The 14,313-nt window shown below is 35.1% G+C and overlaps 1 protein-coding gene across 1 annotated transcript in view; it reads left to right on the forward strand.

The window, feature by feature from the left end:
• The window catches only part of LOC128888013 (band 4.1-like protein 4), a 128,242-nt gene that overhangs the window by 84,620 nt on the left and 29,309 nt on the right, over nt 1-14,313 (forward strand). The window contains exon 5 of the mRNA XM_054144594.1: nt 13,928-14,025. Within this exon, the coding sequence (XP_054000569.1) occupies nt 13,928-14,025 (98 nt within the window). The remainder of the gene's footprint in view (nt 1-13,927; nt 14,026-14,313) is intronic.

Consider the following 14,313-nt stretch of genomic DNA (forward strand, 5'->3'; position numbering starts at 1 on the left):
AGAAAGATAAAGGCATTTTTACAATAATATTTCTGAAAAGGAAAAGGCCCTCAGAGTATCATGATGTCGAAGTTAAATCGGCAATTAATTCATTTTTAAATGCATCAAACTCAAGACCTTTATAAAAAAGAAACGTACAAGCTTGTAGAACGATGGGAAAGTGTTGTACAAATAAATCCTAAACGCTTCGTTAAATGAAATTACGTTTTAAAAAAGTTCCGAGTATTTGCAAAGCTGCACGAACTTTTTAAGGTAGCTAATAGCTTCGGGCCCCGATTGGTTTAAATACGTCACTGTGCGAAATGTCGAGATGGCGCTAAACCACAAAAATACGATAAGACGAGTGCATTTCACGCGCTTCGTGGTTTTCCACCGGCTTTTATTCGACGCGCGAACGTTAACCGGCGCAGAAGGTATTTAGTTTCACAATAGCACAGCATCCGAACGCGCGAAAACCGCGAATCGTTCCTTGAATTTATGGAACACTTGGCGTCGTTCCCTTGGTAGAGACGACGAGGGCACAGGTACGTTTCAATTCCACCTAGGAATCGTTTTGATATTCCTAACGCAACGCGGAAACGCGGTCAACGAGAGGACTCGAGAAATTCTCGCGTCGCATGTGGTGAGTGAATATTCGTCGAAGCAGCAGTCGGAATTGCAGGGTGAACAGAAATAACGGAGATTTAATGGCGACACCGGAATGACCTATACAATTATTTTGCGGTATTTTAGAATTTTATTCATTTTTGTACAACTATCAGTCCTTTTCTATCGGTCAAAGATGTTCATTAAGTGGTGAAGCGCTTTTGTATTTTTTCATGCATACTCTTTTGATTTATTTCATTCATAATTCAGTCTTTATGATTGTCAATGTATATTTCAAGTTGCGAGTCGATCGAATGATCTGATTCTGAGAAAAAATTCAAGTTTATGAATGACCGTTCAATAGTATATTTTTAATGGTTAATATTTCCGATTTTAACTTAACATACTATAAAGAAGTTTTAAAATATTACATTCTATAATATAATTATAATATATATCATATCTTATATTATGTATACATACATATATCATACATAATATAAGTATATGTATAATATAATATTATTGTCATATTTTAAAATACTATGTATTTTAAGATTTTGCTAATAAAAATATTGATCTTTTTAAACAATAAAGGTGATATTTCTCCTTCAAATTTGACTACTAACAAATTCCATATGGATATATAGAGTATTATAAATTGTAAGAATTTGTTTATGAAGCATAATTTGACAGTGTATTTTAGATAGCAATCTTTATTAAACGAGTAACGAAATAAAAGTTATTTAACTTCTATTCGTTACTCGAGACCTTCTACATATATACATGAGAGTTTTGCACATTTCTAGGGGTTAGGGTTACGTGCCGAGTATCTCGCTGGACCGTAGCAATTAAGCTCTGAGCAGACAATTATCCACCAAAAATGAAAATTACAGAGAACATTGTACGGCGTATCGTGTTTCAGACCATTCTTTCAAACTTTCGCCTTTCGTGTCTCGCTTATTTAAATTCTGGGATGTTGTTATGTAGACAGAATAAAAGAATCCGAATAACCGTACAGGTCTGAGTCTACTGATTGTGCAAGAATAGTTTTTCTTTTTACGCGAGTCTGCCATTCATTAAAAATGTTCGACATCGTATTCAGCAGAAATGAAGAAATATCATCTCTGTCATATAAAATTATTAGAATAATTTTGTAGTACTTATTCAAATTTATCTATAGACCAATAATGGCTTAAGATGTTTTTTTAATAAAAAAAAATTATTTAAATTAAAATGAATCTTACGAACAAAAATTCATTTTCGTATTTTATATTCTTATTAAATTTAAACAACATAACGATAATACTAAAATAATTTCCGTTACCACTGATCCTCATTGTCAGTTTCAATTTAATCGTTATTCAAGGAAAATCATGATTATGTTAATAAACTGAAGTATCATTTGTAATACTTATAAATATCATGTATTATATAGCGTTATTTATTACTTTTATATTTACTAATAGATTGTTAGATTTAATTCTAATATTTAGAGTATTCACAAATCACAAACATTTTTCTTTTAGCATCTCAAAACTTCTTTTATTATGTTCCAACAAACATTTTATTGCGTTTCTGAATTTTCACGCAAGTTTCTTGTTCTTCCTTATTTCACTATATTTACATATTCCGTCTCCTATTCAACCTCCCTTTCACTTTACATTAAAGGGCACAGCTTGTCGAATAAATAAAATAAAACGAAATTAAAACAAAGCTCGAAATAAAATCGAACCAAGCAAAGAGTACAAACAAAACGAACTGCTTTGTGTCCACCGCGTGCAACGTTTGGATTTTATTGTTTCTCGCGGTATCGGAGTTCTATTTTAATTGATAATATTTCCCCGTCAGTTTACGAGCGTGTGAGGCTCGCAAAATCACGTTACGTGGCCTTTTTTTCATCACGGTAGCGCTGGAACGTTAAGGCGCTTCGTGCTCTTGCCTATCGTTACTAATGTCCGCCCACGATTCTTGGGAAGACTCGTAACTTCCATCCACCCCGACTTCCAGAGGCTCTCGTCGACGTTTCATTGACGTTGCAATATCGTATCTAGCTTCCACCGACGCGGCACACATACGGAACCAATCGTTTATTCCAACGTGCCGTGCGCATATCGATGCACTTAGGTGTATTTCGATATTCGCCCGTGCAATCTCTCGTAATTGGTAACGCGATATGGAGAATTGATAACGGAAAAGTTGGCGAAACGACTCCGTGGGACCTTCAGACGCACCAAAGTAATTGAATTTGATAGTAACTTTCATTGAATGCAGTGTAAGCAAAATCTGATGGACTTTTTACGTTACTCGGCAAACGAGATGTCTTCCTTCTCGTTTCAATATTTTTCATTTTGTTTGTTTTGGGGGGATTGGTACTAACGCGACGGATTCAGAGTATACGATTGGCCAGGAATAATTTACAGAATTAAAAATGGCGAATACGTCAGAATTCTTTGTAATATGTAGTTCCAAAACTATATTTTATTACTTTTAGTAGAAGCTCCTTAATCATTTTTCCATTAAGTCAGAACAAGAAATTCTTGAAATTTTTATTTTCTTTCAAGAGATCTTCAACTTTGCTTATCGTGGCTTTTTTTATCACGTTTGATGGGAATTCCTCAATAATTCTTCCACTGTCAGAATTAGCAACTTTTTAAATTTAATTTTCATTCAAGAGATCTTTAGCTTCTTTTATCATAGCTTTTCTTATCACTTTTGATAGAAGCTCCTTAGTTATTTTTCTTTAATCATATTCTAAATCAGAATTAGGAATCCCTTTAATTTTTATTTCTACAAAGCTATTTCTAACTCCGTTTATCCTTACTTTGGTTACATCTTGGGCCAACTACACCGATTCGAAATTTACATCCAGATAAAAATGTTGCCTCGCCGCGGTCGATGTGAGGGCTCCTTAACGTTGGTAGAGATCCCCGGCTGTTCCTTGGCACAATATAACAGGATACGAGATGCAGACAGTACGACTGGACCGCGAGACATAAAACCGTGGTTCGAGGGTCGCCGTGGTCGAAGGGGGGACCAAGGGATAAGGCTCTGTCGCCGATGGTTCTCTACTTTTGCCTGCACGTGGTTCCACGGCCGTTGCTGTCGTGCAAATGCAAAAAGATACGTCACGTCACGGCGCAGCGTGCCCATAACGCCGGGAATATAGGATATACGACACGAAACGGTACAGACCGTCTGCGTTCGGATTCTCTTCGAGATCCTAGCGAGTAATCGCGACAAGTCCTGGAATAATTAACCCCTTGCACTCGGATGTCTCGTCCGAGGGGACGTCGTAAGTCTAGCAAACTTTGTTGACGATTAAACAGGATAAACTTACTCAAATTTATTGGAAATGTATGGTTCCATGAAGTTTTCTTTTTAAGTGACAATCGAAAATCAAATCAAAATATTGTATATTTATTGAAATATATACAAAAAGGTTTATTATGTATATAATATGTATTATGTACATACATAGAAGAGAATGTATGTAACAGACCTCGGCATTGTTAAAATATTATTACAAATAATACGTTATCCTATTTCATAATTATTTTCATACTTACGATCCTTTTTGGAATTACACAAATACTATGTCAAATAACATATTATTTTGTTTTATAGTTATTTTAAATAATCGCGAAGTTGTCCTTCAAAATAATACGAGGTGCATGCATAAGTTTTTTTAGGATTTTGTGCGAAATTATTTTATTAGTCAGATGAAACTTGTACATTTTTAAAGAAACTATAAATGCTGTTATCTCAACAATCTACAATCTGTTATTCGTTTGTTTCAATGCAAATTGACCAGTTATACTAACATTAAAAACAATTAGTTCGGATATATTGCAGAAATTAATTCAGAATCTAAAGGTACCTACAATACTTATGCTTGTTGAAATTGTCATTTTTAGACTGCGAGTATTTATGTATTTATGGAAAATAGAAATATGGAGAAATCTATAAGAATGCGCTCAAATGCAAAAACATATAAAATATCAACAATAATATACATATTGTACCATTTACAAGGTAAGACATACTTTTATTTAAATTTCAAATCTTTTCCTGTAATTTGCATAAATATTTATAATCTAATTATTTTACATTTCCCTAAAATGTTCTTATATTTCCGTAAATGTTTGTTTATGAATTATCACTCCGTCTATTCGATCGAACCGATACTTTGATAGTCTGATTCTATTCTGTCCCTGTGCAATTGTCGAGATGGACATCTAGAAACCTGTCTAGACTCGTTTTCCTGATTTTCATAGACGAAAGTAACGACTCGCATGGCTGAATGGATTCCATTCATATGTACTATAATACGAACCAGTATCGAATATTTATCTTTAGGAACAGGGGACCAAATGATGCTCTTAGAAGATAGCATTGCGCAACAATACCTTTCAACATAAAGTCGCTTTTACGAGCTATTACCTCCATTTCTAGGAATAGACCATCTTCTTGAAAGGGTTGTTCGATACAGTTTGGAAGTATTTCCAATATCAAAGTTCGTAGACAGGGCATACGAGAAAGTTGGACGTACGTTCAATTTCTTTCTGTACTTGAAGCTATCACGAGCGACTGAAAGGGTTTCCAAAAGAGGCTTTGAGATTTTCTTTTTGTTAATAATAAAATACTGTCGGCGTAGTCGCATTTAAGTGACATCATCTGTTAGGTTCAACTTTACTTCCTTGATACTTTCATTTAACGCTAAAACTAATAGTTGAGTTGAACCATGTTCATCAAATTTCTTTCTGAAGTCACTCAATTATCAATATTTAATTACTAATATTTAAATGGGAAATATGTCTTACCTTCTAAATATTGTAACATGTATTGTATATATTTTTGCATTCATACACATCTCCATACTTTATTCCACATTTACACGCACCATAAATGCATAAACATACACGGTCTAGTAACAATTTAAGGAATGTCTTTAATCCTTATTAAACGTTAATGCTGCTAATTACATTAGTTTATATCATAAATGCATAAAATCCGCAGTCTGGTCACTACAATAAAACGTAACATAAATAATTTACTCAAATATTTAAACTGGTCCAATTAATCCAACAGCAAATTGAATTTGTTAAATAATCAAATTCCTCAATAATGGTGTCTTGTAATGCTTCAATAATGGACAACTTTGCTGGGTTTATATCCCGACTATATAAATATTCTGAGAACCCCCCACTGAAATAATGAGAGGATCTCCTTGGACGCACTTTTATATCGTGCGAATCCTTGCATATATTCCGAATTAACGACGAAACTTCCTTTTTCACACCCAGCGCGCGTTTCCATCCTGTACTTTATTCGGAGTGAAATATCATTTAAAATTGCATAAATATTCAAACTGGTTTCGTAATGGTTCTTAACTTTAACTGGACGTCGAGTTGATTATCTCGTACAGCGGAGACTGAGAAGTCAATTTCGCTAGTGCAAGTAGCGCGATTCAACGTCAGGCGTAAATTGAGAAATCGACGAACGCGCGCATACGTTTAATTCGACTGAAAAAATCGTAATTGCTCTTTACAAGTATGTTGTAAGTCGACGGCGAAAGACGATACGGATGAAATGAGTTTCACGAACCCTTCGTATGGAAGAGGTTATACAATTTTAAGCATGCACGATCGAGCGTAATGTAAAAAGCCGATGAATTGTTAGCCGTTCATAATGCAACCAATCTAAAATGAGAAATATGTTCGCATTAATGATATCTCGAGGTTAGAGGTGACTGTCGGGTCATTTTATATTTTAAAAAGTCAACTTGAACAAATTTGTTGAGGGTTGAATCGGGTGGTATTATTTTACTTTTATCTTTACTTGCCAAAATTAATAATAACTACAATAATAACAATTACTCCAGGGTTATGCATTTTATATGTTGCTAGATGAAATCTATACTTGTAATGATATGTACTACAATGTTCATTTGAATTTATATTTTAAATGGAATTTTAAAAAAACACTGTATATAATTTTGTCTCTGTTCTCTTATTTTGTAGAGTTAATCAACTTGGCTTGTGAACGGTTTGTGTTAGTTTATATATTATTTTTGGTATTCTTGAAGTACCTTACAAATTTTCTAGGTATATACTACTCAATAGTACTTGAGAAATAGACATTCTGGAGGATATTTATTAGACTTAACATACGTTTCTTCATATTGAAGATAATTTATATTTTATTTTCATTTAATTATAAAATCTATGTAGTTTCATATGACAAATTTATGCTAAAATTGAATATATATTCCAAACCATTTGTGTTCTAACTAAAAAACAAAATCTTTTTCTTAAAATTGAAGATAATTAACACCCTGCCTTATTATTCGATTATAAAATGTATCTAGTTCCACATGCAAAACTCGAGCTAAAATCTGATGTATTTCTAACCATTCCTATTTTGATTAAGAAAAGAAACTCGAAACTCCTTTTTGGAAAACCCTTAATTTCTCTAATGAAATTGAAAACGATTGAATGTAAATTGAGTGTCAGCAAAAATTCAGTGGTCGAAATCAACTTATACAAAATTTATAACGATAAAGTTTTCTTAAATTTCGGAAGGAAAATATAAATATCTAAAATTTAAATGTAAATACAACGTCAATTAAAAATTCAATGAACGAAAATAACATTTAAAAATGAGCGCAGGAACGTGCCGTTGCCGTGAAATTTAGTATGAGCCGCGACAATGCAGACAATTTTCACATGATGTCACGCCCACATGCGAACGATCCTTGCTTGAGCGCGAGTCTCGAAATTCCACGGAATACCAGATTTGCCCAGTAGCGTTTGAGAATTCCGTGTGCGTCGAAACGCATAAAGTAAACGAAAGCTCATCTTTGGGAATGCAAAAAAAGAAAGTTCATCGCTTGGAAACCTTTCTACCGATTTATGAATGAAATTCCTCGAAAGAAATGACCGCGTGGTCCAATTACATACTCTCGCACGCACACGTACAACGGCTTAAGAAACAAAAACCGGCCAACGAAAACGAAACGAAAGATTAACGCGGTCGCGGGGCGTAACGACGGAACACAGGAACGAAAGTGGAGTTCGCGGAACACGGGGGAAAGCGAATAAAAAGCGGGAAGAACGGGCAAAAACTTCGTTAACTATCGTTCACGAAACACTTTGAAGCTGCGCCTCTTTTGGTATCGCACGCGAACGGTATTTACTTTGCATAAGTTGCGCGAAACCGCAAAAAGCCGAGGGAAATGAAGAATGCTGGAAACGCGATGTAAATGGAGGCAGCACGCGAAGCGAAGTAGGATCAGCTTCGACGATAGCGATTCCTCCGGAGCCCGTGAGAGGAGGGCGATAAAAACGGAGCAAGAAACCAGACGAAACGGAACGGACCGAGGAAACGCGGAGGATGTCTCTATCTTGACTTGAAAAATGAGATAGGAAGAGGAGTCGTGAGAGAGAAAGATAGGGACGGAAAGTTGATTTATTTTAAATATCAAGAGGCGCTTCGTGCTTTTGCAATTTTCAGTGGAAAAATTGAAGGAAAACTGTAATTTTAACGCGTGAATATTTAAGGAATTATATTCAGATGAGAATTCTTCTTTTCCATTATTTTATTTAAAATCATATCGATTACAAAGTTACTAGTAATCACATAAATGGCTATTTAATTACAGTTTATGCAATATATTATGTTTAATTAATATATATTTATGAGAATTAATTAATATATCGATTAATATATATTATATATATTGATGAGAATTCTTCTTTTTCATTATTTTATTTAAGGTCATATCGACTACAAAGTTATTAATGACCACACCAATGGTTACAATTTAATTATAATTAGTTAATATATTCACACTACTTTGAGGAATTCGTTTTTGTTGTTAAGAATTGCCTGTATAGTACATACTTGGAAGTTTTAACTCTATTCGGTCCTGTTGCATTTCTTCTAATTCTTCAACTGCATGTTTCACTGTGAGAAGTTTATTACAAAAGCTACATAAACAAATTGAAATGATAGGCAAAGTAACTTACACGTACTCGAATAATGTCGAAAGAAATTATTATACTTAGGAAGTTGTTCAGTAAATTCAAAATAAAAATGATAGTGACATTACTTGCGTTAAATAGAAAAATGTCTTTGTATATTTCATTATTTGTAATTACCTTGAGTCAATATAAAGATTACCAAAAAGGGAAAACCAAAAGAAAAGAAAGAACGAGAAGAAAAATAAAGAGACTACCATAAGAGTGTCAAGGAAGAAACGAGCCACGCCAGAAATATCTTTAAGAATTATTAACAACATATACCAATATTAAACTAAAATACAGAGAAGATAAAAGATAAGGTCAGTATAAAAATTAAAATAGGAACTGGCCTAATTCTTCTTACTCCAATCTGAAAAAAAATCTATCAAGTCTATCGATTAAACGTCAAACAGTACAATTACCTCAACTCGATATAAAAATTACGAGAAATAGAGAGAACCAAAATAAAAAGATAGAGGAGAAAAACGAATAGACTTCCATCAAGGAAAAACCAACCCACACCAGAAATCCCAAAACTGAATTCTATCCAGACATATTTACACATTGCATCTCATCACACGTTGATTAAATGGTTATCGTTCCTCGATTACCCAATGTTAACTTTGCAAAACAACATTTTCATTTCCAACGTCCACCAAAAACAGCCATTTTCGTGCACGGTCCTTTATAGTCCGTCGGCGCGTCGGTGGCGCGTTAATAAGTGGTACTCGGCGATCATGTAACACGGGAAAAGAAAGCAAAGAGGAAGACCGTCAAGAAGAGGCTGCACGGACGAAGAGGGAACACAGCCGCAAAGGGGAGAAAAAGAGAAAAGTCGTCGGAGAAGGACGAGGTTAAACGACGATGGAGTACGAGGAAGTCGGGGAACAAGAAAGCGGGCTGATTAAGGTGATGACTGGAAAAGGAAGAAAAGAGGTAGCAGCCGGAGGGAGTGGGAGGGCGTGCTTAATGAATGAGATTTTAATGATTCGACGATAATATATTGAATTTCTTCTGGGTGTCGGAGTCGGGGGTGGCGAACGAAGACAAAGCAAACCGCGTGTATTCTACGCGTGGGCGGCGCGAAGACGTCGAGGATACCAGGGGGACAGGAAAAACGAGCGAGTGACGGTAAATCTTACAGAATTACCCTAAAAGGAATTTCGCGGGTAATCCTTGCATCAGCGGTACGGAGGGAAAAAGGAGATAAGGCATAGGGGGAGAAGAAACAGAATTCGAAAGGGGAAAAGTCCCTCGAGGGGACTCGCTGCCGCGACGCTGGCGGTGAATTTACGGTCGGTCGGGAAATTATTCATGCGTTAATAAACTGCGTTTGGAGATCGTGTATCAGCAAAGTGAAATAGGAAGAGAGGAAGGAAGCGACCGAGGATGCTTTGAACGAGATTTTTTTTTCTTGTTCTCCGTTTTTTTTTTTTTTTTTTTTTTTTGTGAAATGCACACCCGAGTACCGGAAGTCAGGGGAAAAGTCATTTTGCAGGCGAGAGACGCGAGATGGAAGTTTATTTTTTCGACAATATTTTATGGGATTTTTAAAGAAATTCTAAATAAATTTTTCCGTGTAAATATACACGTATAGAAAGTTTATTCATGTATATATGAAATATTTACTTGAAAACATCGAACCTATTATATTAGGTTGTCCCAAAAATTTCTTTCGTAATTTGCTCTCATTTATTTGTGCGGTAGTGTTTATATAAATAGACAATCTAATTTCTTAGATGTTGATGTTGTAACAGTAATGGAACAAAGTGAATCGTACACAATTCAATAATGTAACATTAGACATAAAATATTGTGTATGTATTACCTATTAATAAAACGAAAGAAACTTTGAGGACAACCTAATATTATCCAGTTTCTTCGATAGACATAAAGGGAATGGATACTTGTGGGACTGACTGTATACGCATACCATATTTTTATTTGCTTCTTTATGCCATTCGTATAGAAATCTTCAAGCAAAGATTGAAGAAAATAAAGAGAAAATAAGAAAATTTGCGAGGCTCACGATACAGAAAGAACATCCGTCTGCAGAGGGTTGAAAATGTATTATGCAGATATATCTTAACACATTCGCGTCCGGTAGATATTTTAAGTTTCTAATACCGAGTAAGTACTGACGAAAATAATAAAATTCTGAAGCTAAAAATTACAAAATATGTTTCGAAATATCAATATTGTGAATATGTAGCGAATATGAGAATGTACACAAATGCAAAAACATAAAATATCAACAACAATACACACATTATATCATTTACAATATAAGACATACTTTAATTTAAATTTCAAGTCTTTTCATAAATGTTCACTAAACCATCTAGACAGATACTAAAATCAGTTGAATTATTTTAAAGATTAACGAATGCTCTAATCTTTTAAGCAGCATTTTCCACGTTTTCATGCCCCACGCCCAAACATCCGTATTCCCGATTTAACCTGAAAACACGTTCAGTATGAACCCCTTCCTAAGAATTAAGTACGCGTCAAATTAACGAGTCGGCGAGTTGAGTATTAAGAACTGCTGAGGCGTTAGTCATTTTGCGCAATACGAGACTGATTCCCAGCTTCATCATTTCGCGATGGCGTGAAAGATGTCTCAGCCGGATCTAAGGAAGAGTATATTGTCTCCGGTTGCCGCTGATTGATCGTGTTCGTAGACAGAACGACGGAAAAGCGAACGAACGGCCGGGATGAACGCTGGATAACACGGAGGAAAAATGAAAGCGAGCGTGGCAGACGAGCAAAGAAAGAGACGGCGGGGGAGATTGGCAGGCAGAAAATGAAGAAAAAGAGCGAGAAGTGTTCAAACGAAAAGGAATCTGCGCGATGGAAACGGTATGCGCGAAAGGAGGGAACTGGTCGAACGGTGCTGCTGAAGGAAAAGAGATGAGGTATGACACCGGGAAAGAAACCCTGGCAATGGATGGTGCAGGACAGAAAAAAAAGCTGACAAGTCCTTTAACGATAACTTTACAAGAAGAGAAACCGCGAGGGCAACGATAAACCGAAGTTCGCGGCAGAACGAACCGCAGCCTGACCTCGACGTGACTCCCACCTTTTTATGCTCTTTTTTGCCCTCCTTTTTAGGCTCAGACTCTTTACATAACACACTTGTCACCAAAGTTGGGCGTTACGCGAATAAATTCTTGGTGGAATGAGCCGTTCACTTTTACAAAAATTATTCCCATAAATTCCATTATTAGGGGTAGATATTATTTCTGTGCCTTGACATTTACTTGCCATTTTATTATGTTAAAGTATCCATCTCTACAATGAATCTAACATCTATATACGTAGATAGATCTCAATCTGATAGCGATTTGGATATATCTATATATATCATAGCACGAGACCGTACTATAAATTGAAGTTCAGTAGCCAATAAATTTTACTTATTGGTGTTTTTCTAACAGATTACAAGTATACTTGATAATTATAATAATTGTAGGCGGTATAGCAACAGTAAGCAAAATTTCATGACTACTTAAGCTCGTATAGATGCATTTTAATGACCATCGGGTTGAGACTTAGGTTATATGTGTATAGGTGTTGTTACGATCAGAGGACTTTATTAGTTGTATCATATTTGTAAGTTAGTTGTGTTTGTACCTTTTGGAAAAATAAAATAAGTGAATGCGAGCTGGAACGATTCAGGTGAGGGTGCATTTCGTGGGCATTTTTTAAAGGAAAGCACCTCCAAAATTTGGTTTCGAATGCTCACCTATGTGCATAGAGAAACCGAAAGGTGATCTACGGCCTTGGAGCTATGATAGCGTTCCGAGGGGAGGGATTTTTAAAACCGAGCGACTCCGGAAGGGGGATCCGCGAATCCCTGTGACGCTGAGTCGGTGTGCGTAGATTTTCCATAGGATTATCTGCGGTCACGAAAACTACCGAATGAGACCGAATTGGAGAGGGAAAAATCCGAATTATGGGACTGTTTGATAAGTGGGGCAAATTAATGGCATTCTGACCTGAGTCGCGAGAGCGTACGGAAGTACACAGTTGCTTTGTTTGTGAATCCGACCCTCAAGGACACCCATCGGAAACAAGAAGCCTTGCGTTCTCCTGGATAGTGGATTCACAAGTACGTGTATTTACGTAGATAACTGTAACAAAGTATTATTGTCACTTGATTTTCAGTCATTTTCAGAACAAAGAACAATATTTTTAATAATTTTGCAGATTCTCCTTGACGTATACTCATAAGTAGACTGCGGATCTTTATGCAAAATAAAATCTTGGCGAACGTGCCTACAAAAATTGAACCTAAATGGAAATTTATTTTATTCTGAAAATATTATAACATGAACTTTACCTTCAATCTTTTCTATATTCTTGCATATTGTTTGAATTTAGAAGTTTCTTGCACATTCAAATTTCCTATAAATGTATAAAGATCCGCAGTCTACTCATAAGTATACTAGTATTTTTGGTAATTAGGTGAATATTTGTATATTATACAATAATATGTGTCACTTACAATTAGTTATTTTTCACCTATGTTTCATACTGATATTCATTTGGATTTGAAAGCTTACAATCACAGTAAATAATATTTGTAATTATGATTTGAGTAACCATAAATTAGATCAATTTAATGATTCATTATGCAGTAAAAGTAATTTAATATCTGAGACAAAATGGTTACCCATCAGAAAGAGGTGTGCTACAATAACGTTGGTTCTTTAATTAAGGCACAGAATATAAAAGGACATAATTAATTTCTACAAATAACTGAATAATGTTCCTTCGATAAAGAAGAAATGCTATCGAGAGTTAGATGTGAGAGTTAGATGTTAAAAGAAATTGTTTCAATAAGTTTTTATTTGAACACATGCTCTTTTGGGTTACGAATAAACTTTATATTCATCATGAAAGACGAATTATCTTTTATGTAGACGAATTTCTCACAAGCAATATTACATATTTCTACCACCGTGTACGATTAATATAGAAAATATTACTATTAATATATTTTTATAATTACAAAGATAGGTATAGTTGTCTATATAATACATAAGTGTCGACCTGGGTAGTTCATATATTAATATCCAATCATTTCCGTCATTTTGGGAGTAAACGGAGTCACCGTTTCGAAATTTCACTATTAAATTAGGTGTCCAATATTAATTTGACAGCCACCAGTCGGCATAACGTGACGGCCTCGTGCTGTGATTGCTAACTCTAAATTTACGACTTCCAAGAGGAATTCAATCCGCGAGATTCGGTCGCGACGTAACGACAAACATGAGATCATATTATTCTAACAGTGTCATTTTTCTATTTTGCAGGTACCAGTTCTTCCTTCAAGTCAAACAGGACATCCTCCAAGGAAGACTGCCAGTGTCGTTCGATTTGGCCGCGGAACTGGGTGCCTACGTCGTTCAATGTGAGTACCTAGCATTAAATTTTGTTATTAAATTTAGAGAAGTATATTTAATTCCTTAGCTCTGTGAAAATGTTATCGATTTGTTTCAATGGTGTGTATTTTCACTCGTACCGGTGGAAATACAAAATTTTAATTGAACAACTAGAATCATCGAGCACGATTATAAACATTGAATTGAGCCATAAATTAGCATAGGTAAATATGTACATACAGTACAAGTACTATGAAGCAGACCAATCATTTCTTTGGTAATTCATATAATAGATAGTAAATCTGAAATGATAGACA

This window comes from Hylaeus anthracinus, unplaced genomic scaffold, assembly GCF_026225885.1.
Source record: "Hylaeus anthracinus isolate JK02 unplaced genomic scaffold, UHH_iyHylAnth1.0_haploid 11989, whole genome shotgun sequence".
NCBI classification, from domain to species: Eukaryota; Metazoa; Arthropoda; class Insecta; order Hymenoptera; family Colletidae; genus Hylaeus; species Hylaeus anthracinus.